General features: G+C 46.0%; 1 protein-coding gene across 1 annotated transcript; it reads left to right on the forward strand.

Moving 5' to 3' along the window:
* Positions 1 to 829: 829 nt before the first annotated feature.
* LOC110070768 (uncharacterized) lies at positions 830 to 27,895 on the forward strand. The gene is made up of 12 exons (XM_078386804.1): positions 830 to 2,473; positions 2,738 to 2,876; positions 3,929 to 3,999; positions 7,088 to 7,214; positions 7,659 to 7,757; positions 9,520 to 11,108; positions 20,287 to 20,682; positions 20,945 to 21,047; positions 22,532 to 22,602; positions 23,982 to 24,108; positions 24,647 to 24,733; positions 26,204 to 27,895. The coding sequence occupies exons 1-12, from the start codon at positions 2,060 to 2,062 to the stop codon at positions 27,343 to 27,345; spliced, it is 4,365 nt and encodes a 1,454-aa protein (XP_078242930.1). The 5' UTR covers positions 830 to 2,059; the 3' UTR covers positions 27,346 to 27,895.

Genomic DNA, 27,895 nt, shown 5'->3' on the forward strand with positions numbered 1-27,895 from the left:
AGTGAGAGGTCGGGGGGGGGGACAAAGAGAAGGGAAAGCAGGGGGAGGTTTCTCTCCTTAGCAGATCCTGGGCTTTTTGAGGAGCTTCTCCTCCTTTCCCCAAGAAGGAGGGAAGAGGAACTTCTTTGGCTGCTCATCCATGCGCCCAGGGAGGGAGAATGGCTGGGTCTGGGTGGTCCTTGCCAGGAATCCTCCTTGGCTTCAGTCACCAGATGGGAAGGACAAGCCGAGATGGACTGCCAGACCGAAAAGAAAAAAAAAAAAAGGACCAACACACAAAAGGAAAAGTCCTTCTTCCAAAAGTCTTGGAAAGGGGGAGAAAAGGAGGTTCACGAGGAGGCTGGGGTGGGAATTGTTGGCTGGAGTTCATTGAGGAAGATCTGGAAACAAAGGCAGAGCGCAGGGATTTCCAGGGTATAAGGAAGGACTGGAGCCTTTTTTCCCCTTCCCAAGTAAGCTAGGAGGGATCCAGAGATCCCGCTTGTCTGAGAAGGCAACACCACAAGTGGGTGTCTGGGGATGTGTCTTCTCTCCTGTTCTCACGAAGGGTTAAAACCACCGAGTTTGGGTTCCTGGAGGGGAAGGGAGCAGGGATAGGTGGGCGGGAAGCGGCGAGCGAGTCCTCCACGGCAAACGTTCCCCCCTTTTCACAAAAGGTTTCCCCCCTCGCTGTCTCCTCCTTTTCTCCTTCCGGAGGGAAACGTGGCTGGGGTGGCTCCAAGGGCTGCTTCTCCCTTCAAGGATCCTCTTCAGAGGCTGGCCCGGCGGGAGGGGGGAGAGGGAAGGGGGGGTCTGGAGGGTGAGTCCATCTCACGGGGGGGGAGGTGGGGGATCTGGGGAGAGTGCAGGGGATCTGGGATCCTGGGTGGGAAAGGGCAGCTCCGAATTCCCCCCCCCCAATTAGCCAGGACACCTTGGGCACAGAAGAAAGAGGGGGTGGGGGTGGCCCAAGGGATTTTGCTGCCGGAGGCAAGGAAAGGAGAGGGGCGGGGAGAGCAAGGGCCGCCCCTGCATCGCTATAGGGGCGCTCCTTCGGCCATGCAGGGTCGCCCCCCCATGTCGGGCAAGCGCCTCCTCGGGCTGGGAAGGGAAGCGTCCTGGCCCCCCACTTTCCGAGCTCTGCCCCCACGGCTTGCACCCCCCCACACACACACACACACAGAGCAGAACTTCATGGGGAAGTTGTGAGGGGGGTCTCTAGAAGGTGAGGCCAAGGGGAAAGTGTGGGTTCTGGACTGGCTAGAACACAGCAGGAACCCCCCACACACACACACACACACACGGGATCAGTGTTCTCTGACTCACTTATTTATCCATATCCTGAAAGTGTTAAAAATAGAAACATGGGGGGGAAATCCAAAATGCATGCAGTTAGGAGTCCCGTATCCAAGGGAGAATCCATTCAACACAGGCTGAGAAACGCAGATTACAGCAAAGGATATTTTGGCCAGGGAGGGAGATTTTTCCCCACCTGAAGCAAAGGACCAAGGTCCCCCTCCCCCGCCAGATACAGGGGTCTGCCTGGACGGCCTCTGGAGGGCCAAAATGTCCCTCTGTGGTGTCAGCCTCAGGTAGCAGAAAGAGCACTGCCAGCAATCAAATGGGGTGGGAGGAAAAGAGAGTTAGGGTCTCTCGTCTCTCTCAGATCTCCCTCTTAGGGGGATGCACTTTTATCTTCCCAATAGTCTGGCTGACCTTATAATGGGAGGGATCATAGAGGACGGGAAGACCAGTCATGTGGGGTGAAAGAGAAACCCATTGGGAGGGTGGAGAGAGATTTGCTGCATCTCAGGTAACTGAGAAGTGTTGGTTTCAGCTGAAAGAATGTTCCTGGGTCTCTCTCATTTCTCTTCCGCCTTTGGCATTTGCCTCCTGTTCCTTCCAGCAAAAGACCTATTTCCCAAATTTGATCTTCATATAATACTTTTTCATAGGACAACGTCTGCATCTGGCTGAGGCTGAATAGAAAGGCTGGATCATCCAGGCTTCGACTGGGGAGAGAATTCAGGGCTGGTTCTCTTTGACTCCAGTGGACATTTCCTTGCAGCACGGATTGAAGATGGAGGAGGAAGACTTGGCTGGCGTTGGAGCAGAAGGAGACCCCCGTACGATGCAGAGCGGAAGGAGTGGGGAGTTGTGGGAAAGAAAGGGCCAGGATGACCTGGATGAGCGCATGGTCAGCTCACAGGAACAGTGCCAGCTCTTCAGACGCTTCTCCTACAAGGAAGCCAAGGGCCCCCGAGAGGTTTGCGCCCGACTCCATCATCTTTGCCATCAGTGGCTGAAGCCAGAAAGGCACACCAAGACTCAGATCCTGGACTTGGTGATCCTGGAGCAGTTCCTGGCCATCCTTCCCCCAGAGCTGGAGAGTTGGGTGCGAGAATGTGGAGCAGAGAGCAGTTCCCAGGCGGTAGCCCTGGCTGAAGGCTTCCTCCTGAGCCAGGCCGAGGAGAAGAGGCAGGAAGAGCAGCAGGTGAGAGAGCATTTCTTCCAGGTAACCATGATGCCCAGGTGGGGAGCATATGATCCTTGTACCCCAGCATATGTGAGTGGAAATATGCCCCTATTTCCAGAAATTGTTACCTATTGCTCTGAGAGGTTCAGAATATGAGGGAGATGATAATTCCCTGTGGACCGATGCCCCCTTCCTTCTCCCCCCCCCCATGTCAGAAAGTATTCGCCAAGATTTCTCCTTATCCTCTTTGTTGTTGTTTTCCAAATTGGCTTGGATCCTCAGCTGCTGTATGAGATTCGCAACCTCTCAATGGAAGGTCAGTGTGATTTCCTTGCAGCAGAGAAGACTCTGCCGGACCGCGGCCAGAATACGGTCCCAAGAGGGGAGGAACATGAGGATGATGGCGGTGCTCCCTTGAAGGGTAAGAGAAGGAGGGACGACCTGGTTAAACCACCTAATCGCTTTCTTTGGAGCCTGCTTTGTCGGCTTTTCTCTTTCTCTCTGTCTTTGGTGCATCAGAAAAGGAGCTTTTTATCCCCAGCTTTTCCCTAGCCCAGAATGGTGGTCTAATTTTCAAACTTCAAAGATCTATGCCCCAAAGATCAAAAGACAGAAGAATTTTTACTGCTTTAGGTCCTTTTAAGGAGAAAGGCAGGATAAATAGATATAAATATAAACAAACAAACAAACAACCACACTATGAATGTGTTTGTTTGAACACTCCTGACCCCCAGAAGCGATTGGGTGGTTCCTTGTATGTTCTTACCTACGTGTTTACTTGTAAATTGTATTTCGATAACACACATCCTCCAATAATAGGCTCAAGACCTTACGGCTTTTTAAAAAACTACTTTGTCCTCAGAACAACAAACCTGCGAGGCTGGGGAGCTGCACAGGGAGGGACTTGCTCCAGGTAAACCGAGTCGGCTTTCGTGGCTCGTTGGGGAAGAGGACATGGATCTCCCGAGTGTCAAACCAACACCCTAACACCTCCCTCCCCACCAGTCCTATGGCACCGTTCTCTCCTTTTGACTGGGATGATTCCTGTCATGTTGGGAAAGGGTTATATCCTAATTAGAGATGTGGATATTCGTATACGAATTTCCCTGTACAGTTGGAGTCAATGAGGGTTAATGACCGTCCACTCCCACGTCCGCAGTGGCCCCGCTCATCCTTCCAATCACTCCTGAGCGCCATTCTCTTCCCGGTCGTCTAGCCACTCCTGGCAGAGGGAGGGAGGACGAGCCTCCCTGCAAGGCTGCTGAGCGGCTAGCTCTGGAGGGATTGGAAGGAAGAGAGGGGACGCCACCACTGGATGCATGAGTGGACGGTCCGGCCCCAGGGGACAGACCCTCTTTAACTCCAGCAGCATGGGGACATTAATATTCATATATGAATACCCCCGTCTCTAATACTTACCAGATTTAAATAGCCAAGACAAGTCCATGAGATCAGTTATGATTTCTCTTGCAGGGGCAGGAATGATGTCTGGGACAAGATGTCCGTTATCTCTCCTTCCTTGTGATGGGGAAGATCCAGATCAGGTAAAGGGGGGGGGGGTTTGGTGGGGAAAATGTCTCCTTCTGTCTTCTTCTGAGAAAGCAAAGAGTACAGGAAGAGTTTTAAAGGAGTGGTTCTTAACCTTTGTTACTCAGGTGTTTTTGAACTGCAACTCCCAGAAACCCCAGCCAGCAGAGCTGGTGGTGAAGGTTTCTGGGAGTTGCAGTCCAAAAACATCTGAGTAACAAAGGTTAAGAACCAGTGTAAGGAGCAGACCAAAGGCTTCCTCCTATTCTTTTTATATGTATAATTTTGAAATTAATTTTGAATAATATAACAACAAATAAAATGGCTTTAACCTATCCTCTTAGAAAGAAAGAAAAAAGAAACATACTACCTATATATTTTACTTTATGTAACTGCCCCATTTCTCTCCAGGAATATTGTGATTTATCTCCGGGGGTATAACCTTTTCCCTTTCTCAAACCCACGTATCAAAAATAAATTTCATATTTCTTTAAAATCATTTGTACACAATATTCCTTTCCTAATCTTGGTTTTTACAGGTAAGTTTATCATTCATGGCCATATTCCACATTTCTTTATATTATTCCTCCATATTACGTTGTTGTTGTTGTTGTTGTTGTTGTTATTATTATTATTATTATTATTATTATTATTATTATTATTATTATTATTATTATTATTATTATTATTATTATTATTATTATTATTATTATTATTATTCCAATATTTTGCAAATGTCAACCTTGCCATTGTTAACCTGATAAGAATTAATTCCTTTTCTTCTCCTTTTAGTTGATTATCATTAGCCATGTTCAACAAAACTAACATTGGACACATTTGTATGCAGACATTTGGTCTAGATGGGTGGGACAGAAATCAATCAGTAAATCAGTCAATCAAATAAATAAATAAATGTTAATACTCATAATCTTTTAAAATATCATTGGCCACTCCTTCCTCATTTCACCAGTCCACCACATATGTAAATGCTTCCCTTTTTCTTTTCTACATCTCTTAACATAAAAACCATACATTTTTGTTTAGTAAATTCAGTTTCACCTGTGTTAAGCATCATCTCCATACTACTTTATAACAATTCTATTTTAATAAGGGTTCACACGGGATCTGCAGCAGGAAGGAAAATATTTATTCCCCCAAAGGCAATCCCTAAGACCCATCTACCCATTCCAAGTTCCTGGTAATAATTATTTTTAAAAAGATTTTTATTAAAGAGTCCTGGTAATAATTATTTTTAAAATGAAAAAAAGCTCCTCCCTCCCCCCTTGATTGTGAAAGGCTCCCAAAGGAACAGTTTTTCCTGTTTCCTACCTCCCCAACCCAGATAAATTAGGGAAATTGAAGCCAGAGACATCATCTCTTTGCATCTTGCTTGCATTCTTTATGTAATTTCCTGCTTTTGTTTATATTCTTGAATTATCCCAATTGACGACTTCTGTTCCTGACCCTGGCCCCAAAGGAGGCAACTTTTTCCCCCTCTCCATCCTTCAGGATCTCTCTCCTCCACTCACAGGAAACCTGGGATCTGGAATTGAAGGCCAGGGCCCTCTCCCTCTTGCGGTCATTCCCAAGGAAGTGGGATTCTACCACTGCACTACCGTTTTATCATTTTATGATAAAGTGCCATGTCTTGGCGTTTGCACTTGAAATTTTTATTTTACTGTGTCTTATTTCATTGTTTGTTTGCGAGTGTTCGATTTCAGCTCGTCAATCACCCAAAGTAGTGCATTGCACTCATGGGGTGGTATATAAATGAATTAACACAGTAGGACCCCCTTATCCACAGGATCAGGATCCACTCATTTATTTATCCACAATCTGACAATATTAAAAATACTCCAAAAAAAATCCCAAAATATATGCACTGTATATTGTTGTGGGAAAACACTTCTTCCCAAAGTTGCTAAGCTGTTGGCTGGTTCTTCAATGCAGAGAAAACTGTCCTGGATGATGTCACAGCTGCTTCTGGAGAGGAGGAGCTATATCCCATTCTTCCTGTTTCTCATAGTGATAGAGAGCTAACTTCCAAGCCTTTCTTTGGGCCAATTCTAATGGCATTATGTAACCATTGTCCTATCTGAACTCTGTCAACTATCTGTATACTGTCAACTACAGTGGTTCCTCGCAAGACGAGCGCTTCGTAAAACGACGAAATCACATAACGACAAAGTTTTTGTGATCGCAAAAGCGATCGCAAAATGATGTTTCCTATGGGATTTTTTCGCTTTGCGATGATCGGTTCACTGCTTCGCTAACCGATCATCGCAAATTGATGATTTTCGCACAGCTGATCGGCTGTTTCAAAATGGCCGCCGGGTAAAAAAATTGGCTGCCCGCTGTTTTCTGGGACGGATTCCTCCCAGCACGGGCAGCGAAAATGGCCGCGCTATGGAGGATCTTCGCTGGACGGTGAGTTTGAAGCCCATAGGAACGCATTAATCGGGTTTTAATGCGTTTCTATGGGCTTTTAAAAATCGCTTTACTATGTTTTCGTTCCACAGCGATTTTGCTGGAACGAATTAACATCGTAATGCAAGGCACCACTGTATCTGTGAGCTTGTAAGGTTAATAAAAGAGAGTCGTCCTGGGGTGTTGCCCCAGAGTTGGATCCAGAGCAGGATTTAGAGGTGTGTAGGAGGACTCTGCTGGCACACATCCCTGCCTGTGTGGCTGACTTCTTTAACTTCTCTCTCTAAGGCTATTTGCTATCCTAATTACTTGTGATCATAAACTACCAGCCGTCTCATTTCGTGACCCTACATATAGTGATCACCGTTATAATAGTGTTTGGTATAATCCACATTTTTCAGCATCCATGGGTGGGGAGATGCAACCGATCTCCTGTGGATGCAAGGGTCCTAATGTAAAGAAATTCAGAAGCACGGAACGTCTGTTCTTGAGGGAGCGTGGGATCCAGTGAACTCATTGAACATAGTTAAGAGGAACGTCCCGCAGGAAGACTGTGAGTTCCGTCCATGAAGGTTGACATCCTGCGGCATAAATCCTGGCCATCTCATCTTAACTTCGGTTCACAAACTATGTTACATTCTGTTAAACCTAACCAGGAAAGGTTTTCTTTTCCTCCAGGGTCTGGTGACCTTTGAGGAGGTGACTGTAGACTTAACCCCCGAGGAATGGGCGCTGATGGATCCTGACCAGAGAGCCCTGCATGAGGAAGTCATGGAGGAGAACCATCAGATTGTGGCCTCTCTCGGTGAGTCGCTTTGTCTCCTTGATTCACACTAAGCGATAGAACAGCAATATCCAAGTCGTAGCAGTGACCCAATTCATTCTGGATCGTGGGGGTGAGGAGTCCTTAAAACAGAACTGGAGGACTTCTAGAATGGCTGAATTCCAGATCGCATCAGCCTTGGCCAGCCTGACCAGTGGTGATACATTACTGGGAAAAAGAGCTTATTCCCATCAAGGGCAAAGATTCCTCAGCTCTGCGTTGGGGCATTCTGGAGAAATGGAACTTGAGTTAGTAAAGAGTTTTAGATATTCAATGTTTGGGTCTGGCGGCCTTCTTTCATAGCCTGTGCGAAGATGAATGACATGGAGGGGCTAAAGCATTGAATGAAGTGACGACTTCAGTACAAATGGAAATTCTGGTTTCTTGTGAGAGACAAAACAGTAAGGTTCTTTTTTTCTACTGCAGATGGTGGGGAGAGCATCTCGGCCGTCCCAGACCCTCTTGAGCTTCCAGTTACCGTTGCATCCCTTCCTGACAGTGAGAGGAGGGAACAATCCTTAACAGGTTAGGAGTTTTTTTGAGCGTGGAATATTTACTGTTTAAACTTTTATAACTGCCCTATACCCCAGGATTTCAGGGTGGGTTACAAAACCACATAAACCAATTGTAAAAACATACGGTGTTTAAAACGATTTAAAATCAAACAGCACCAAAGTAAAATATTAAAACATGAAAAAATAAAATAAAATCAAATGTTGCCCTAAAACCTGAACAGGTCATGATCCTTAAGCCCCAAGGCTCTACTAAATATGTTTGGACATGACACAAAAATAATTCCAGTGTTGTCACCAATCAGGGTGTTATATAGATGGGGCAGAAAAAGCCTCCTTTGTGTCTCCACACAGCGAGCTGTTCTCAATGCTGATCAGATGGGTTTATATAAAGGAGAGGTATTCCCTCAAATATCCAGGTCCCAAGCCATTTAGGGAGTCTTTGTGAACACTTTGAACTCCTACTGGATGTACACTGGTAGGGATTGATGCTGCTGCGGGTTAAACCGCAAAGCCTTAGTGAGAGGGCCCACTGAGTAAAATGATGTCTAAGAACAGATGATGGCTATGGAGGTAGATCTTGGTACCCCTAATGATCTAGTTAAAAATGTACAGTGGTGCTAAACGATTACCTCGCAAAACGGTTTATTCGCAAGACGATGAGTTTTTGTGATCGCTATAGCGCTTCGCAAAACGGTTTTCCCTATGGGAGATTTTCACTATACGATGTTTCAGTCTGTGCTTCGCAAGGCGGCTTTTTTTCGGGACCGTTTTTTGCAAGACGACGATTTTGACAGCTGAGTCCGTGCTTCGCAAAATGGGTGTTTTCGGGACTGTTTTTCACAAGACAGCGATTCTGACAGCTGGTCCGTGCTTCGCAAAACGGTTTTCCTATGGGCAATTTTCGCAAGACAACAACTATTCTCCCCATTGGAACGTATTAAATGGATTTCAATGCATTCCAATGGGGAACTGCATTTCGCAAGACGATGTTTTTGCAAAACCGATTTTCGTGGAATGAATTAACATCGTCTTGCGAGGCACCACTGTATGTTGAACAGATTCCAGTATGGTAGTATTTGAAAGGACCCACATTAGGGTCCTGTAGAGCAGTGGTCCCCAACCTTTTAAACACCACGGACTGGTTGGGGAAGATGGGGCAACCCCCCTGCGCTCATGCACATGCGTGAAGGAGCTGGGGGTGCTTGAGCGGCCGCTTGCGCGGAAGAGCAGGTGGGCACTCGCTCACGCACATGCACGAAGGGCAGGGGGCTCTCGGGCACGCGCAAAGGGGCTTTGCAGGGGGAGTGTGCACGGGAGGTGGGAGATCTGTCTCTGCAGCCTGGTGCCAGGCCCCCTGCCACAGAGCATCTGGGGAAGCTATTTATCTTTGTATCATTGTATTAAAGCTCCAACCCTTTTCTCACCTAGTCTAGATGAAAAACAATAGGTTCCCTTGGCAGAGAGCCAAGGTAAGGGGGTATCAGTTTCACACTGCTTGAATTGTCAGGATTCAATCCAAAGGAATCCTGGGTTTGCAATCAATTGGGTAACACCACAGGGGAGAGGTATTCAAGAATAGTTCAGGGCAGTCTGTCTGTATGGCCTGTGTGCTACCTTCGGCAGAACATCACTTTCTATGCATGGATGACAGAGAGGCCCTGCTATTTTTCCCTGATGTCGTTTTTCCTTTAAGGATCTTGTTGGTTCATTTTGACTCTTTTTTCACCATCCAGAGACTTCTTTCTGTCACATTCCATCTTTTCTTCTCCCAGCAGATGAGGAAAGTTATGCCAGAAAAGAGCCCTCCAATTGCACCATGTCTGAGAAATATTTTGCTGAATTCGTAGCGTTTACACTTCAGGAGAGGGTCTACGCTACAAACCTGTGTTTTCGAAATGAAGTATCCGGAAAAGTTTACATTAGCAAACCACAACTTGAGAGCCACCAGAGAACCGAAAGAGGAGGGGGAAAATGCCAATATCAGGAACATGAGAAATGTCTGGCCAGAAATCCTTTCCTTAATGTGCACCAGGGAGTCTACACAAGAGATGAGCTGTGCAAATGCCAGGAATGTGAGAAATATTTCTTTTCTGTTTTATCTCTTGGCAAGCATCATCTGTTCCACACAGGAGAAAAACCGTACAAATGTGAGGAATGTGGAAGAGGTTTTAGATACATTGCAACCCTTCTGAGACACCAGAGAGTCCACACTGGAGAGAAACCCTACAAATGCCAAGAGTGTGGGAAATGTTTTTCTGACAGTTCAGCCCTTTTGAGGCACCAGAGAATCCACACTGGAGAGAAACCATTCAAATGTGATGCATGTGGGAAAAGTTTTACTGAGAAATCAACCCTTCTGACACACCAGAGAGCCCACACAGGAGAGAAACCGTACAAGTGCTGGGAATGTGGGAAACCTTTTAATCGCAATTCAAACCTCCTTGTACACCAGAGAGTTCACACAGGAGAGAAACCATACAAATGCATGGAGTGTGGGAAAAGTTTTGCTCAGAATGCACACCTTCTTCAACATGTGAGAGTCCACACAGAATTGAAGCCGTACAGACGTCAAGAGTCCAGGAAATGTTTTCCTCACAATTCTAACCTGAAACACCAAAGAGTCCACACTGGAGAGAAACCATACAAATGCCAGGAGTGTGGGAAATGTTTTGCTCACAATTCTGTCCTTCTGAAACACAAGAGAGTCCACACTGGAGAGAAACCATACAAATGCCAAAAGTGTGGGAAATGTTTCGCTCAGAGTTCATACCTCTTAGGTCATGACAGAATCCACACTGGAGAGACACCATACAAATGCCAGGAGTGCGGGAAATGTTTTACTCAGAGTTCACACCTTCTTCAGCATCAGAGAATCCACACTGGAGAGAAACCGTATAAATGCCAGGTGTGTGGGAAATGCTTTGCTCAGAATGCGCACCTTCTTCAACACCAGACTGTGCACACGGGAGAGAAACCATACAAATGCCAGGCGTGTGGGAAATGTTTTGCTCAGAATTCACACCTTCTGGGGCACCAGAGAGTCCACACTGGGGAGAAACCATATAAATGTCAACAGTGCGGGAAATTTTTTTCTGACAGTTCAACCCTTTTAAGACACCATAGAGTGCACACTGGAGAGAAACCATTCAAATGCCAAGAGTGTGGGAAATGTTTTGCACAAAATTCGTGCCTTCAGTCACACCAGAGAATCCATACGGGGGAGAAACCATACAAAAGCAAGACTGAGGGAAATGTTTTGTTCCTCAGTCAGACTTCAGCCAGCATCAGAGAATCCACACAGGAAAGAAACCACAGAAATGCCAGAGGTGTGGGACATGTTTCACTTGCCATTCATACCATGTAAATCATCACAGAGTGTAGAAAAGGGAAACCTGCACAGGAAAGTACTTGCAGATGTTGGCCAACTCATTGAAGATTTAGGGGCTACTGAACTATACAGTATTTGGAATCTACCCTACTTTAAGTCCATCCAGTTTCCTTTCATTGCCTAACGGTGCGACTAGGCTGGATATCTGAATTGTAACGTTTCAGCTGTGCTGTGATTTGATTTCAGATATTTAATATATCTGAAATCACAATCAGTGCTCACACTGGGGCTGCAGATTGATTCAGGAGTTCACCATTCATGCTGTTTTAGATGATAGTTGCCCACAGCTAGCCCTCCTCCCTGCCTCTGGTCCAGGCTCCTGACTGACCTTCCTTCCTGCTCCTTCTTCTCCTAATTCTTTAATAGTTTGTATCCTAAGAGGAGTCCCCTACCCTACAGCGAAAGAGGAAGGAGGGGTATGATGCACACCCAAGAGACAAGGAAAATATTGCCTACGAGGGGATGCCACACAGTGCAGTGAGACTTTGCCTGAGGGTAAGGGGAAGCAGCTGAACTGTCTCAGAAATCCCCCAGGTGGGGTAGGATTCTTCTATGTGCAGCCAGGAAGGTGCCACAGAAGGAATTGTTGGATTGTTCTGGTTTTTTTCGGGCTCTTTGGCCGTGTTCTGAAGGTTGTTCTTCCTAACGTTTCGCCAGTCTCTGTGGCTGGCGTCTTCAGAGGACAGGAGTAGCACTGGTTGTTGGATTCTTTGACTGGAGGCCAGGATTCTGGAAGCAGGGGGATAAGAGTTGCAAGTGTCCCCTGATATGGTTCAGGAGGACCCGGGGGGGGGGTTATGTGCCAGCACAAATGTAGCAGGTGCTGTTTGCAGAGAAGCCAAACAGAACTTCCCTCGCTCTTAGCCACATATCCTCTCTGGGGATTCTCCCCACTCAAACTTCAGACTACTACGTTTCTGAAAATCTTTTCTATAGAAAAATAACATGGAAATTAACTTCATAGTCTCAGGATAAAGAACATTAAAAGTCTGAACAATAATTGTGCAAAATACATCATGATTTACAAACTCAGAATGATCCCATTTGGAATCACCACTTCCCACCACTTAGCCCTTCCTCCTTTCCTTTACTTTCAAGTAACGCATGCAGAAATTACTGACCTCAGGTGACATATAGTTCTAAACTACTTGTAAACTTCTTTTTTCATTTCTAAATCCTGTTCACTACATTTCAAGATCCACTGTCCGAGAATATTACACTGCCCAGTCTCAAGGAGGTGCCACCAAAATAACATCAACGGTTTCTCTTTCATGAAAAAGAGCTTTTTCTTGTAGCTTTCTGGCTTGATAAAGGGGTCATCTGAGGGAAAGGAGCCCTTCTTTAAAAATAAATTGGCAACACCAAACATAGTGAATAGAGATGGGGGGAGTAGTTACTGCTTTGTAGTGATACATGGCCAGGAAAGGAAGATGGAGTCTGTTTCTCTGCTTGCTTGCCCTGAGGGGCAGCTAAAACCAGGCCGCATGAAACCCATCCTTGCTTGAAGTTGGGTCTTCTTAGTGGAGGAAACAGGACAAAAGATAAACTTACCAGTTACTTTGGAGTCTGTGCTGTTGACCCTAAAGCAGCCTGTCTGATTCCTAGTGAAGCCATTTATCTACAGCAGTGGTTCTTAACCTTTGTTACTCGGATGCTTTTGAACTGCAACTCCCAGAAACCCCAGTCAGGACAGCTGGTGGTGAAGGCTTCTGGGAGTTGCAGTCCAAAACTCCTGAGTAACCCAAGGTTAAGAACCAGTGATCTAGCGTATCTCCTTTTGCAGAGTCGACTCGGATAGGGATCCCGAATAAGGAAGGAGCAGAGCAGGTTGATCGAAGACAAAAGGTTTTACACCTTGCTGCTACAACTTGTGTTGTTAATCCTTTTCTGAAATGACGAGTTGGAAGTTTTGAATATCTCCCCCGTGGAAGTGGCATCTTGATTTTTAAAAGCCCAGGGCCTCTTTTCCTTAAGCTGTCATCCTCCATTTTCTGCCTCCTGATTATCAGAATCAGGGACCTAACAACGTCACACAATAGCAAAGGTACTTTTACCTGTTCCTCTGCCACTGTTATTTATGCCATCTTTTGCCAACGGTGCCCATCTGCACCCTACACAGGACAGACAGGACAATTTCTATGCAAAAGAGTTAATGGAAACAAATGAGATGTCAGGAATGGCAGAAATCTGTTCTACATCATCCTCATTCTGCAGGGGGCAGCAGGGACTACGGGACGCAAAACCAGAGCTGAAATAAAGTGTATACACATGCTACACACCCATCGCAGTGGACTCCGTATAAGTGGACAAACTATGAGCACTACATTAATAGTACTTTACTGTATCTCCCGGATATATTTTCCTCAGCAGGTCCACCTAAAAAAAAATTCAAATATAAACCAGAGAGTTTTAATTCATTGCCATGTTGTTTTTCAGGTCATCTATGGCCTGGATTAATTAACACATCATTGTGTGAATTAACCCATGTAGATAAGTACCTATAAAGAAAAAGTCATTAGCAACTGTAAAAGGCAAGTGTCCTTAGTATAATTAACATGTTATTCTACTATTGTTATTGATGACAGAGGTTCTTACATCTACAGCTATGTCAAAGAAGCTAGCCCCCCCACGGTTAAACACCCCCTTGACTTTCTTACCAACCATGATCTTTGTATTTTGATACCATGTATAAATATTTACTATGTCATATCTCTTTTATTTTTTCTGAGCAAGTGGACTAGTCCACAAAAGCCCACATTAAAATATTCCAGTTAGTCTTTAAGGTGCTACCATGTTTTTGTCTTTTTTTTTAAATTTGTCCTATTGTTTTGTTTTATCTATACAGTAATGATTATCTGACTGTGTCCCCTGATGGGGCTCGCTCTTCTGCATGCTCTGGGGTGTAAAGCATGGAAACCCCACAGCCCCCCTGCCTGCTTTGTCCAGCAGAGATATTTCTATCTCATGCATCCCCCAAAAATAGGCTTGAGACTTCATAGCTTTTTTTCCTTAACTACCCTGTGAGATTGGGAAGCCTCAGCGTGAGGGTCTTGCTCCAGGTCACTGAGTCTGTTTTTGTTATTGAGACGTCTAAAATTCTGCAGGGAATAAATAAAGTGGATAGAGGGAAGCTCTGTTCCCTCTCATGCAATACCAGAACCAGGGGACATCCGCTCCGGTGGAGTGTTGGGAGAGTGAGAACAGAGAAAAGAAATATTTTTTTCCCCAGTGGGTTGTTAGTCTGTGGAACTCCTTGCCACGGGATGTGGTGATGGCATCTGGCCTAGAGGCCTTGAAAAGATTCCTGGAGGAAAAGCCCATCGCAGGTGACAAGCCACGATGATGGGGATCTACAATCTCCAGGCTTTGAAGGAAGGTCCCTCCAAGTGCCAGATGCAGGGGAGGGGGATCAGGAAACTGATATCTGGTGGTCTCGTGTGCTCCCAGAGGCATCTATTGGGGGGCCCTGTGAGATCCAGGAAGCTGGACTGAGATGGGCTCTTGGCCTGATCCAGCAGGGCTCTTCCTAGGTCCCGTTCTTATGGCTCCTCGGGGGAGAGGACATGGGCCTCCCAAGGGTCAACCCAACACGCTGAACACTACCTGCACAGTATTATGGCAAATCCTCTCAGTTTTACAGGAACAAGTCCTATCACGTTGAAAATGAGCTATGTTCTAATCCAATGTTCCCTGGATTATGATTTGCATCACCCAAACAAGTCCATGGGATTGTTTTGAATTTCTCCTACAGTGGTTGGAATGACTCCTGGGACAAGAAGTTCATTGTCTCTTCTTCCTTGGGATGGGGAGTACCTGGATCGCGGGGGGAGGGGCAAAAGATAATTGGGGAGATCCTGTCCTTCTGACTTCTTCTGGGAAAGCAAAGATCGGGAGAAGCATCCAGACAGGGGCAGCCTAGAGAGGCCTGTTTAGTCCTTGAGCTGATTTCTACCTTTTGGTCACTCGGGATCTGTAACAGGAAGGAAAACGTGGAGTCTCTCACAGATATTCCCTATCTCTAAAACCAACCCAGCCTCCCTGGGTTTAAATTAGGGAAATAATAATAATAATGATAATAATTATAATTTTAGAATGAAGAACAATGTTCTTTTCTGATTCTTGAAGGCTCCTATCCACCATCAAGAGGAACTTCACCCAGGAAGACACTGAATTCCACCCACAGAAGGTGTTCTGCAACATAAATCTGGGCCACCCCAATCTTAAAACTTCAGCTCTAGAGATGGGCATGAACTGGTTCGTCCCAGTTCGTCGAGGAGGCAGCACAGGTGGGGCTGCTCCCTTCCCCTCCCTCCTCTGGCTCAATCAGCCTCTCACTAGGGCTAGCGTGCTCGCTTCTTCCTGCCCCTCCTCAGTTGATCTTCCAGTTCCGGCAGGACTTGAATTGAAGTCGCAGAACATTTCCGAACCGAAGGTTGAGAACCAGTGGCCTGCCCATAACAAGGCGTTTACCACTACCGGACCCACCTAGTCAATCCACCCCTGGATTTGATCCATTGCAAGGGGCAAATGTCAAGTTCTATATATGTATCGGGTTGGGCTGATTCACGTGTCTTGTCCTTGTCATCACTTCCTACAGAAGCCGGTTGGGTGGGGTCTACAACATTGCCAGGGCCCTTGATTTCATTTCTGGAGCCATTGTAGGCTGCACGCCACATCCTTCTAAAAGGGAGAATTTTTTTCCCACGCCCAAAATTGTTGCTTTTACTCTATGTATAGCATCGTCCTGCTGGGGGCTTCTTTAACTCAAGAGGTGAAGGATTAGATTTCAAGGGATAAAAAGAGGTCTACTGAAGATCTAAATCCAGAGAGAAAAGCAGTCCAAGTCAAGCCACCCCAAGAGTTGCTGTGTGTGTGTGTGTGGGGGGGGAAAATCCAGCCACTAAACCAAGAGAGTCCAAAATGTTCCGCACAGTATATGGCCAGTATACACCACAGTCACAAGCAGGAGCATGTTTCGGACATGTTTGTGCCGATCGAATGGGCCACAGCAATAATTAATGGGTCTTTCCTGGAGGGCAGGGTTCCTCTTACCCTTGAGACACTCATTAGGCCCATTAGGAAGAAACTAAACTTGGCGGCGGACGATATTGACAATTATAGGCCTATCGCCAATGTTTCTTTCATTAGCAAGATGGTGAAGAGGGTGGTGGCTGATCAGCTTCAGGTTCATTTGGATGCAACAAATGCCCTGGATTTGTTCCAGTTGGGTTTCAGGCCGCGCCATGGTACAGAAATGGCATTGGTCGCCCTGTTGGATGACCTATTGAGGGAGGCCAACAGGGGTAGAATATCTCTGTTGGTCCTCCTCGATATCTCAGCCACCTTTGATACCGTTGACCACGGTATCCTCCTGAGGAGGTTCTCCAAGTTAGGAATCGGTGGCCTGGCGTTGGCCTGGCTCCGATCCTTCTTAGAGGACCTTCCTCAGAGAGTACAGCTTGGGGAGAGGGTTTTGGCCCCATGGAGCCTCAATTGTGGGGTTCTGCAGGGCTCGATTATCTCTCCAATGCTGTTTAATATCTATATGAGGCTGCTGGGTGGGGTCATCAGGAGGTGTGGGGCATACTGATGGCACACAGCTCTACATCTCCTTTTCTCCAACTACAGTGGATGCCGTTCTGTCCCTTCAGCAATGCCTGGAGCCATAAAAAAAAGCTGACCGCCAAAGAATTGAATTGATGCTTTTGAATTGTGGTGCTCTTGAGAGTCCTCTGGACTGCAAGGAGAACAAACCTATCCATTCTGAAGGAAATCAACCCTGAGTGCTCACTGGAAGGACAGATCCTGAAGTTGAGGCTCCAATACTTTGGCCATCTCATGAAAAGAGAAGACTCCCTGGAAAAGACCCTGATGTTAGGAAAGTGTGAGGGCAAGAGGAGAAGGGGGACAACAGAGGACGAGATGGTTGGACAGTGTCATCGAAGCGACCACATGAATTTGACCAAACTCCGGGAGGCAGTGGAAGACAGGAGGACCTGACGTGCTCTGGTCCATGGGGTCACGAAGAGTCGGACACGACTAAACGACAAATTGCTTATGTATTTTAGCATGATATTTGTTTGATCCTTTAAAGTGTTTGTATACTCACTGTTGTTGGCTTTAATATTGTCTTTGAATGATGCAAGCCACCTCGGGTCCTTTTGAAGGAGAAAAGCAGGGTAAAGCATGTTTAAATAATGAAAATAAATGTTGCCTGGAATTATCCCAACAAGGAAAAGTTTGACACCTTGATACTCAGCTATATTTAGATATCATTATCTGAGATAGTTTAGCTTCTGATTTTCCTTGGAAGTCCATGAAACGCTGTAGAATTCTTAGGGGAGGCTCTTGCGTGAGCTGAGCTAACCTGACACACAAGCTTTTCAGGGATCCTGATTTGGACACCCAGGAGAAATGGGCCATAGGTATCAGGAGTTGTGACTTTTGGAGCAGTTGCACCTGGAATAATTTAGAGAGAGGTAGACCAGAATTGGGGGGGGGGGGGCTCGTATCCACCTCTGCAGGCAGTGGATCCTCCTTGAGGGAGGTGGGCATTCACGCTGACCCCAGGTAAGGAATCACCTTCCATAAGCAACATTTACTTTAATGTTTTAAAAATATTTTACCCCGCTTTTCTCCTTCAAAAGGACCCAAGGTGGCTTGCATCATTATTAAAAGGCAATTATTAAAGCCTAGAAATACTAAAAAGAAGTGGGGATGGAGGTGGTTTGGGAAAATCTCCACAGTTTCTCAGCAGGTTAGGGCCACTCAAGGAATGAATAAATCAGTAAATCATATAATTAAATTAGGTAAAGTCCTGGAGCATGGAGAAGGAAGTTCAAAAAGAGGATTGAATGAGAATTGCTGGTGTTAGTGGGTCGACAAAGATCTGGGAACAAGAACACGGTCAGCTTTGCGATCTTCTGGGCAGGGAATCTCCCCCCCCCCCAAAAAAAAGCCCTTCCCTGAAAGCCAGAAGGGATCCAGAGATCCACGTTGTTGAGAAGCCTTTTGGGCGGAGGGGGACGGATGCTTTCTGATTAATCGAAGGGTTAACTACATAGACTTGCAATTCCTAGAAGGGACGGCAACACTAGGACTGGCCGGAAGTGTGGAGGCGTCCTCTTTCACAAACAGTCCCTTCCTGTCTCCCTTTTTCCCCCCTTCCGGAGGGAAACGGAGGCTTGGGGCTGCTTCCAAGGACTTCCTCGTGTTTCCTCTTCCCTGCCGGGATCGTCTGAAGGGTGTTCGCGGTAGGTTTGATGGTGACTCCCTCTCGGGATTGGGGGGGGGGGTCCAGAGGGGCGGGTGAGGTAGGTGGGAGGGAAGGAAGGGAAGGGGTGTTCTGCCCACCTCCCACCCCAATTGGGCCGGGCATTTTGGTTCAGGGAAGGTGCCTTCGGAAACAGCGGCGGTGGCCCAAGATATTTGGCTGCCTGAAGCAAAAGGCGCTCAGCGCCCTCTCCCCACCCTCATATACAAGATCTGGGTGTTCTCCCCTGGCTTGACTTCGGGGGGAGAAGGAGAGGCTGGGGGGGCACACCTCATCACCCCCCACCGAGGAGGAAGGCCAGAGGGAGAGGGAAGGGCTGCTGCCTCCACCCCAGAACTTGCTGGGGAAGGACGTGGTTTTTGCTCTCCCCAAGAGGACGGCTGAGCCTACCATGAAAAGGAGAGGGGAACTGGAAGAGGAGGAAAAACAAAGGCTTGAAAGCCCCACCATCATCATCATAGGCATCCTTCAGTCTCGAGAGACTATGGTAACATGCTCTGAATTGAGGAGTGTCCTCTCCAGAGCATGGACCCTGGGTAAAGTAATATGGAGGATAGGCTGTTACCCAAGCAGCAGATCCCCCCTCTCCACATTGCTGAAATGATTCAATGGAAAGGCAAGAGCCAATACAACCGGTTCCAGCAACGTCGCAGGAGTTGGCAGAACGACACGAAATGCCTTCGGGACTCCAGCTCCGGATTTTGCCTCGAGGTTAACTCCTGAAGCCTTTTCTATCCGTGGATATAGCCACAAAGCAGTGGAGGTTTGAAATGGGAGTTTTCCTTCTCCTAGATGGGCTGCCTCCCAAGGCTGACGAGCCTCACCTACCCGGCCTGCTCTTTAATAGTGCAGAAGTATGATCCAACCCTTAGAACTTTCCTGCCTCCCAGGTGTATGCATTTCTAACTGGCTTTCCTATTTACCATATTAGGGCCGGAGATAGAATCAGAGAATTTGAGGAGAATTTGAGAATTTAACAGCGCGTGGTCCTGGCACACCCTCATTTAAGGAGGGAAAGCCCCAGCTCCTAGGCTATGCAGTGTGGGGGGGGGGGACAAAAGAAATCCCAGCAAAAACAATCTCCTCAGCAAAATGTCCATGCAGGCAAACCTGGTCTTCAGCCTCAGCTCAGCCCCCACCACCGCCCCTGAAAATGGCTGGCCTGAGGAAAAACCCTGTTTCTCTCCCAGAAGGACAGCTCGTAAGGGATGGGGGGTTAGGAATAGAACCTCTCTCTGCCAAAGTAGTCTACCCCCACCCCCAAATCAGAGAGAGGTATTGTGGGGTGGGGGATGGGAGGGTTAAGTTTAAAACCAGAACCAGGGCGTGGAGGTTTCTGCGAGTCGGGCGGTTGTCCCAGAGCAGACCCAGAAGAAGGAGTAGACACAATTCAGAAAACTCTTGAAGGGGTTGCCGTGCATCGTAACTGGATAAATGGCACGCAACCACCATGGAGAAGAGGGTGTGTGTGGCTGTTGGGAACGACTGGTTGAAAAAGGTGAGAAGGACCAGTCTTGGGGGTGGGATTCAATGGCTTTTTTCTCAGATGAAGGAAAGGGGGCTGCTTTCAGCTGAATGAACCTGCCTGTTCCACCACCTTGCCTTTTAAAATTATTTTTAGTTACTGATTTTAAAAGATTGATATGTTTATTTTGGTTTTTTTGTATAGTCATTATGTTCAGTGGGGGTTTTTCTTAAAGGTGTATTCTATTGGCTTATTGTGTTGTGAAACACCCTGAATGGCCTTGGTAGCCAGATGGGCAGTATAGAAGTTGAATAAAGAAAGAGAGAAATACGCAGATGTCGCGTTGGTATTTTATTCTTGACATTTGCCTGCTTTTCTTTTATGAAGAATGAGACCTCCTAGTTCCATGAAAGATGGCCGAGGAAGACAAAGCTGAACTCCGTACCATCAAGATGGAGAGGAGTGAAGAAAGCTGGGAAGGAAAGAGGCACCGTTTCCTGGATGAGCACTTTGTCAGCTCAGAGGAACAGGGCCAGCGTTTCAGAAGATTCTCCTACAAGGAGGCTGAGGGCCCCCGAGTGGTTTGCACCCAGCTCTATGATCTTTGCCATCAGTGGCTTCAACCAGAAAGGCACACAAAGACTCAAATCCTGGACCTGGTGGTCCTGGAGCAGTTTTTAGCTATCATTCCCCCGGAGCTGGAGAGCTGGGTGAGGGGATGTGGAGCGGAGACCAGTTCTGAGGCAGTGGCCCTGGCCGAAAGCTTCCTCCTGAATCAAGCAGAGAAGAAGAGGCAGGAAGAACAGAAGGTGAGACCGCATTTCCTTCTGATGACTGTGAAGCCGAGGTGGGGAGCATGTGGCTTCTGTACCCCAGTAGGCACGGGGGGAAATATGCCCCCATTTCCAGATATTGTTAGAGAATATCCCAAAACTTTCTCCCATTGCCAGTGGAGAGAGATCCACTATTCCCCCATAACAGAACTTTATCTGCCAAGATTTTTGCCTATCCTTTTTTTCTTTTTCTTTTCCAAATTACATCCATGGCTTGGACCCAAAATTGATTAATCAGATCAGAAACCTTTCAGCAGACGTTTGGTATCGTTTCCTAGCAACAGAGAAGACTCCGCTGGACTGCAGACAGAGTATGCAGCAAAGAGGCGATGGTGATTATGGTGAGTACCCCCTTGAAGGGTAAGGGACGGCATGATTAAACAGGATCTCTTTCTTTGGAGCATGTGAGGGAATCCTTGGTCTGCTTCTTTCTCTGCATCTTGGGAGGATAGAATGGGGATCTTTTTTTTGTCATCGGCCTTTTCTGTAGTTTGAAATGTGCTTCAATTTTTAATGTTCAGCCCTCATAGATTTTGAATCTCTCTGTTTATACCCAGAAGGTCAAATGAGAGAAGCATCCTTGCTCAAATGAAATGAGGAATAGCTGGGAGAACCAAATTTAAACTCTGAATAAAGCTGGTCCCAACACCCAGAAGTGGCTGGAGTATTCCATGCACATTCTTACCTATGCATTTACCTGTATTTACAAACCATACTGTGGTGCCTCGCATAGCGATTGCTCCGTTTAGCGACGAAATCGCTTTGCAACGAAGATTTTGCGATCGCTTTGCGATGTTCCTTATGGGGTATTTTCGCTTTGCGATGACCGATCATCGCAAAGCGACCATTTTCGCACAGCTGATCGGTGGTTTCAAAATGGCCGCCGGGAAAAAACTTGGCCACCCGCTGTTTTCTGGGACAGATTCCTCACTTAAGAGGCACCAGAAATGGCCGCGCTATGGAGGATCTTCGTTGAACGGTGAGTTTTAAGCCCATAGGAACGCATTAATTGCATTTTAATGCTTTTCTATGAGCTTTTTTATTTTGCATTGCGACGTTTTCGTTCAGCAGCGATTTCGCTGGAATGAATTAACGTCGCAGTGTGAGGCACCACTGTATTTTGTGCCTCCTACATCCTTTGATAATAGGTTCAAGAGAGACTATGGTATCATGCTCTGTATAGAGGTCTTGGAACAGCATCTAGTGTGGCTGAGAAGGCCAATTTGAGAGTGACAATCCCTTCCACACTGAAGGCAAATACAGCCTGTCCCCTGTCCAGCTCCCTGATTTTGCTGCTTTCGGGACTGCCTCTTTGCCTCGGCCTGCTGGACAAGGGTCCCTTCAAATTGGGAGAGGCCGTGATGCACTGCCTGCCTCCAGGCTGAATGCTCAGACATCAAGGTTTCCCATCTGTTGAGGTCCATTCCTAAGGCCTTCAGATCCCGCTTGCAAATATCCTTGTATCGCATCTGTGGTCTCCCTCTGGGGCGATTTCCTTGCACTAATTCTCCATACAGGAGATCTTTTGGCTTTTTTAAAAACTACTTTGTCCTCAGAACAACAACCCTGTGAGACAGGGGAGCCTCAGAAGGAGGGACTTGCTCTAGCTCACTAAGTCAGTTTTCTTGGTTCCTTTGGTAAAGGGGACATGGATCTCCCGAGTGTCAAACCCTCACCCTAATCATCCTCCCCCACCATTTTATTGGCACAGTTTCCCTGTTTTTACTCAGAAATGTCCTATCGTGATGAAAAAGAGTTGTGTCCAAATCAAATGTGAATATGAAAGAGACGTCTGTGGGATTAATTTTTTTAATTTTTCCTGCAGGGGCTGGAATGACGCCTGGGGCAAGAAGTTCATTGTCTCTTCTTCCACGTGATGGGGAGGACACAGATCTGGTAAGGGGGGCACAAAGGATTGCCTGGAGGATTTGTCTCCTGGTTTCTTCTGGGGAAGCAAGGAATGGGAAAAGCATCCTAACAGACCAGCTTGGAAGCCTGTTTCATCCCTAACCTGATTTCCAATCTCTGTTCTCTCAGGATCTGTAGTCAGAAGGAAAATGTCTCATTTCTAATTTAGTTTGGCCTCCCCAGCTTTCCATCATCATCATACAAAATTAGATTACAAAATTAGATATGATAGAGTGGCAAAATTAGGGTACTGGTCATTGTGCAAAAAATATAACTTTCCAGCCTCCAAAAACCCATGGGAACATCAGATTGAGAAGGTGTCAGAAAATTACGAAGTCAAGATCTTGTGCGATTTCCGGATCCAAACCTTGAACACAACACACCAGGTTTAGTAGTAAGAGAACGAAGAAATGTCCGGATCATCAACATTGCAATTCCGGGGGATGCCAGAGTTGAAAATAAAGAATTGGGAAAACTAACAAAGTACAGAGACCTGGCAATCGAAATATTTTGCCTCTGGAAGAAACACACTTCAGTGGTCCCTATAGTCACTGGGGCTTTGGGAACAATATTAAGAAACTTCACACAGTACTATAAACAGTTGCAAATCTCAGAAATCACACCATCAGAGTTACAAAAAAATGGCAATATTAGGCACAACATACATACTGCACAGATACTTAACAGATACTTAGGGCTTTGGTTAAAACTTCTATCTGCTATATAATACCAGTCAGTGTTTTTATAATTTTGATTAACTGTGCCTGGTGTTTTTGAATGTTGTTGTTGTTGTTGTTGTTGTTTCTCTTAAATGAAAAACAGCTTTTTTTTCTTCCGGAGCCTGGAAAGCTCCTGAAGCCACCATCTTTACTTTGGGGACCTCTCATGCCTCCCCAATCAATTTACAGTAAATCAAGAAAAGGGAAGCCGGGCGTACCATTTGGCTGTTTCTTGTTTCCATTCTTTAATTTCTTGGTTTTGTTTACATTCTTGAATGGCCCCGGAGTGGCCACGTCTAGCCCTAGTTCTGACCCCAAGGGAGGTAAAATGTTCCCCCTCCATTCCTCATGATCTCTCTTGTCTCCACTTACGGGAAGTCTGAGAATTGGACTTGAAGACCTTCTGTCTTTCCCAAGGAAATGGGATTCAGAGACTGCGTGGCCTCTGTCTGGGAGGGACAGCACTGGGGCCATAGAATTCTTACCCGTTTGTAAGAGGAACTTCCCACAGGAAGTCAGTGAGTTCGACCTGTAGAATTTGAAGTCCTGCAATCTAAATCCAGATGAATTCATCTTAACTTTGGTTCACAAATTATTGCAGATTCTGTTAATGGGATGCTGGACACTTTTTTCTCTCTCTTCCTTCAGGGTCTGGTGACCTTTGAGGACGTTGCTGTGAATTTTACCCAGGAGGAATGGGCAATGCTGGATCGTGACCAAAGATCCCTCCATAGGGAAGTCATGGCGGAGAACTGTCAAATCGTGGCCTCTCTCAGTAAGTCTCCTTGTTTCTGTGTTTGTGCTAAGGGCTGTAAGAGTAATATCCAGCTCACACCAAATCATTGAGGTGTGTGTGTGTGTGTGTATCAAATAAGCAGGAGTAGAGGCCTCCCAGCATTATTGAATTCCAGATCCCATCAGCCCCGGTCAACCTGGCCAGTGGTGAAGCACAATGGGAAATGTAGTTCATTTTTATCAGGCGGAAAAAAGTTCCTCAGCCCTGCATGAGGGCATTCAGGAGACGTGGAGCTAGGATTAGGAAGGGGAGTTTAATTTTCATCGCATGACCCTGAGGATGTTCTCTTACAGCTTGTGTGATTAGGAATGATAGGGAGTGGCTAAAGCAAAGAAATAAACACGCTCTCTCACCATGTTAGGTGAAAGTTCTAGGAAAAGGGATACAGAACAGGAAAAAGCATATTTTTAAGTACCAAGTACTTAAGGTACTGAAGGTAAGAGACTTCTTCAATAAAAATGTAAGTTCTGGTTTATGGTGCGGAACCAAACAACAAAGTTTTTTTTAATTGCAAAAGGTGAGGAAAGCATCTCGGCAACCACAAGACCTGTTGTTACCATCACACCGCTTCACAACAATGAGACAGTGGAAGAATGCTTAGCAGGTTTGAGTTTGTTTATTTATTTATTTATTTATTTATTTATTTATTTATTTATTTATTTAAACATGTATAGCCTATCCTATATCACAGGGTCTCAATGTGGTGAGGAATTATATTTCAACGGATAAAAAGAGATTGAGTGGAGAGTAAGTTAGACAGATCCAGAAGATCTAAACCCAGAGAGAAACGCAAATCGAATCGGCCCACTCCAAGAATTGCAAGCAAAGAATAATGTCCAGAAGTTGAAGCAAAAGAATCCATAGTTTCCTTGAGAATACAGTGGTGCCTCGCTTGACGACGTTAATTTGTTCCAGCAAAATCGCTGTAGAGCGAAAACATCATCAAACGAAATAAAAAAACCCTTTGAAATGCATTGAAAACCGTTCAGTGTGTTCCAATGGGCTGAATAGCTGCTCGTCCAGCAAAGATTCTCCATAGGGCAGCCATTTTCTGCTCCCTGTATAGCGAAAAATCCATCCTAAAAACAGCGGGGAGCCATTTTCTTCAGCCGGCGGCCATTTTGAAACCCGATGATCAACTGTTTGCTGATTGTCATAAAGTGAAAATTGGTTCCCGAAGCAGGGAACCAATCATCGTGAAACGAAAGAAAACCATTTAACCATTGTTTTGCGATCGCAAAAGCTTCAGTGTTAAGCGGATTCGTCGTAGAGTGGGGTAATTGTACAGTGGAGCACGACTGTAACCACAGTCACAAGCAGGAACCAGAGAGGATAGGCTAGCCATTTTGGGCTTAAGGTTTATGTAGCTGGGCTTCACCTAACGCAGCCTTTGGGTGCAGACCTTTGGCTGTCTGGGACAGAAACTTAGCTGCAGGGTTGGGTGCCTTGGTCTCCCTGGCAGACAGTGGTTTCTCCCAAGGAGACTGTCTGCTCCTAAGGAGACTCTCTATCCAGAGGAACCGGTTCTTCCTTGCAGCTTCCACTTTTCCTGGGGGAGACTAGCTAAGGTGGCACCTTACCCACTGATTGTGAGGACTGGTGGAAGCCCTGCCTGATCCTTTGATTCAACCACCAGGCCCCACAGCATCAACCTGTTGAGGTTCCAGGGTCTCCAGGACCCAGCAGCTCTTCCACAAAGTCTGGTCCTGGAGGTTGGAGTCCATCCTCTCTGAAGGGTTCCTCTGAGGGAGTTATGATGAAAGTTCTGGACTGAGGGGAGTTTAGGAGACGACAGGCCAAACATGAGCCTACAGTGTGAGGCAGGGGGCAGAATGAGGTGGTAGTGCTGACTGGCCCGTGTTGGTGCTCTTAAGGACAGGTTTCCTTCCTATCTCACCACACAAATCAGTGCCATGTAGCCTGTTTGGGTTTCCAGCTTTTCTTAAAGGAATGTAAGGGTGTGTCAGTTTTCCTTTCAGGATCTAGTTGATTCATTTAGACCCTTTTCCCCTTCCGGAGACTTCTTTCCCTCACAGTTGAGATTCAGTCTATTCTTTGCTTCTTTTTCTTCCAGCAGATCAGGAAAGTTACACCAGAGGAGAACCCTACAAATACACCATGTCTGAGAAACAATTGGCTGAAAGAGTAGCTCTTACACTTCACGACAGGGTGCACTCTGCAAACGTCTGTTTCAGGAATGAAGTACCTGCAAAAGGTTTTGATAGCAAACCACAACTTTTGAGCCACCAAAGAATCAAAAGAGGAGAAAAAGAATACCAGTATTCAGAATATGGAAAATGTTTGGCCAGGAATTCCTTCCTCCAGATACACCAAAGACTCCAAACAAACAAAGAATTGTGCAAATGGCAGGAGTGTATGAAAGATTTTTTTTGTGTTTCAGCTCTTCGCAAGTTTCATATATTCCATACTGAAGAGAAACCATTCAAGTGCCAGGAATGTGGAAAATGTTTTAAGTACTCATCAAACCTTCTGGTGCACCAGAGAATCCACACAGGAGAGAAACCATATAAATGCCAAGAATGTGGGAAATGTTTTTCTGAAAATTCAACCCTTTCAAAACACCAGAGAGTCCACACAGGAGAGAAGCCGTACAAGTGCCAGGAGTGTGGGAAATGTTTTTCTCAGAATTCACACCTTCTCGTGCACCAGAGAGTCCACACAGGAGAGAAACCATACACATGCCAAGAGTGTGGGAAATATTTTTCTTATAGCTCAACCCTTTTGAAACACCAGAGAGTCCACACGGGAGAGAAACCATATAAATGCCAAGAATGTGGGAAATGTTTTGCTCAGAATTCACACCTTCTGGGGCACCAGAGAGTCCACACTGGGGAGAAGCCATATAAATGCCAGGAGTGTGGGAAGTCTTTTTCTGACAATTCAACCCGTTTGAAACACCTGAAACTCCACACTGGAGAGAAACAGTTCAAATGCCAGGAATGTGGGAAATGCTTTGCTCAGAATTCCTATCTTCTTCAACACCAGAAAGTCCACACAGGAGAGAAACCATACAAATGCCAGGAGTGCAAAGATTTTTTCCCTCACAATTCTCACCTTCTTCAACACCTGAGGCTCCACACTGAAGAGAAACCATACAAATGCCAGGAATGTGGGAAATGTTTTGTTTTGCATTCAAACCTCCTGTCACACCAGAGAGTACACACTGGAAAGACACCTTTCCAAAGCCAGGAGTGAGGGAAATATTTTCTCACAATTCATCGTCACCTGGGTGGTTGTTTGCTTTACACCCTCGACTTTGTTGTTCAATCCTTGCCTGTCGTGGCAAATATATGGCGGTTACTCATATCTCATGGACAAGTTAATCGAAAGGCTCATCACAGAGCAGCTTCAAGTGTTCCTGGATTAGGAAGATTGCCTTAATCTGTTCAAATCAGGATTCCATCCTTATGTAATGGGCTCCCCTGGAGGTTTATCAAGCTCCATTCTTGGATTAATTTCAAGAGGTTGCTGAAGACCGAGCTGTTCAAGGAAATGTTTAGTGATATCCTTCCCTGGGGTGATGGCGGGATTTCTTTTTACTTTGCCCTTCTGCCCTCATTAATTGTTTTAAATTGTTGTACCTAGGCCTTACAATTTAATTTTGGAATGATTGTGTTTGTCTTCATTGTCTTGTAGGGAATTGGATGTAGATAAATTGCTCGTGTTTGTTGTTAACTTCCCTGAATAGTGCTTTGCACTAAGTTGGACAATATCTAAATCTGTAGAAATAAACAAACAAACAAGC

The sequence above is a fragment of the Pogona vitticeps genome, chromosome 2 (genome assembly GCF_051106095.1).
Source record: "Pogona vitticeps strain Pit_001003342236 chromosome 2, PviZW2.1, whole genome shotgun sequence".
NCBI lineage: Eukaryota > Metazoa > Chordata > Lepidosauria > Squamata > Agamidae > Pogona > Pogona vitticeps.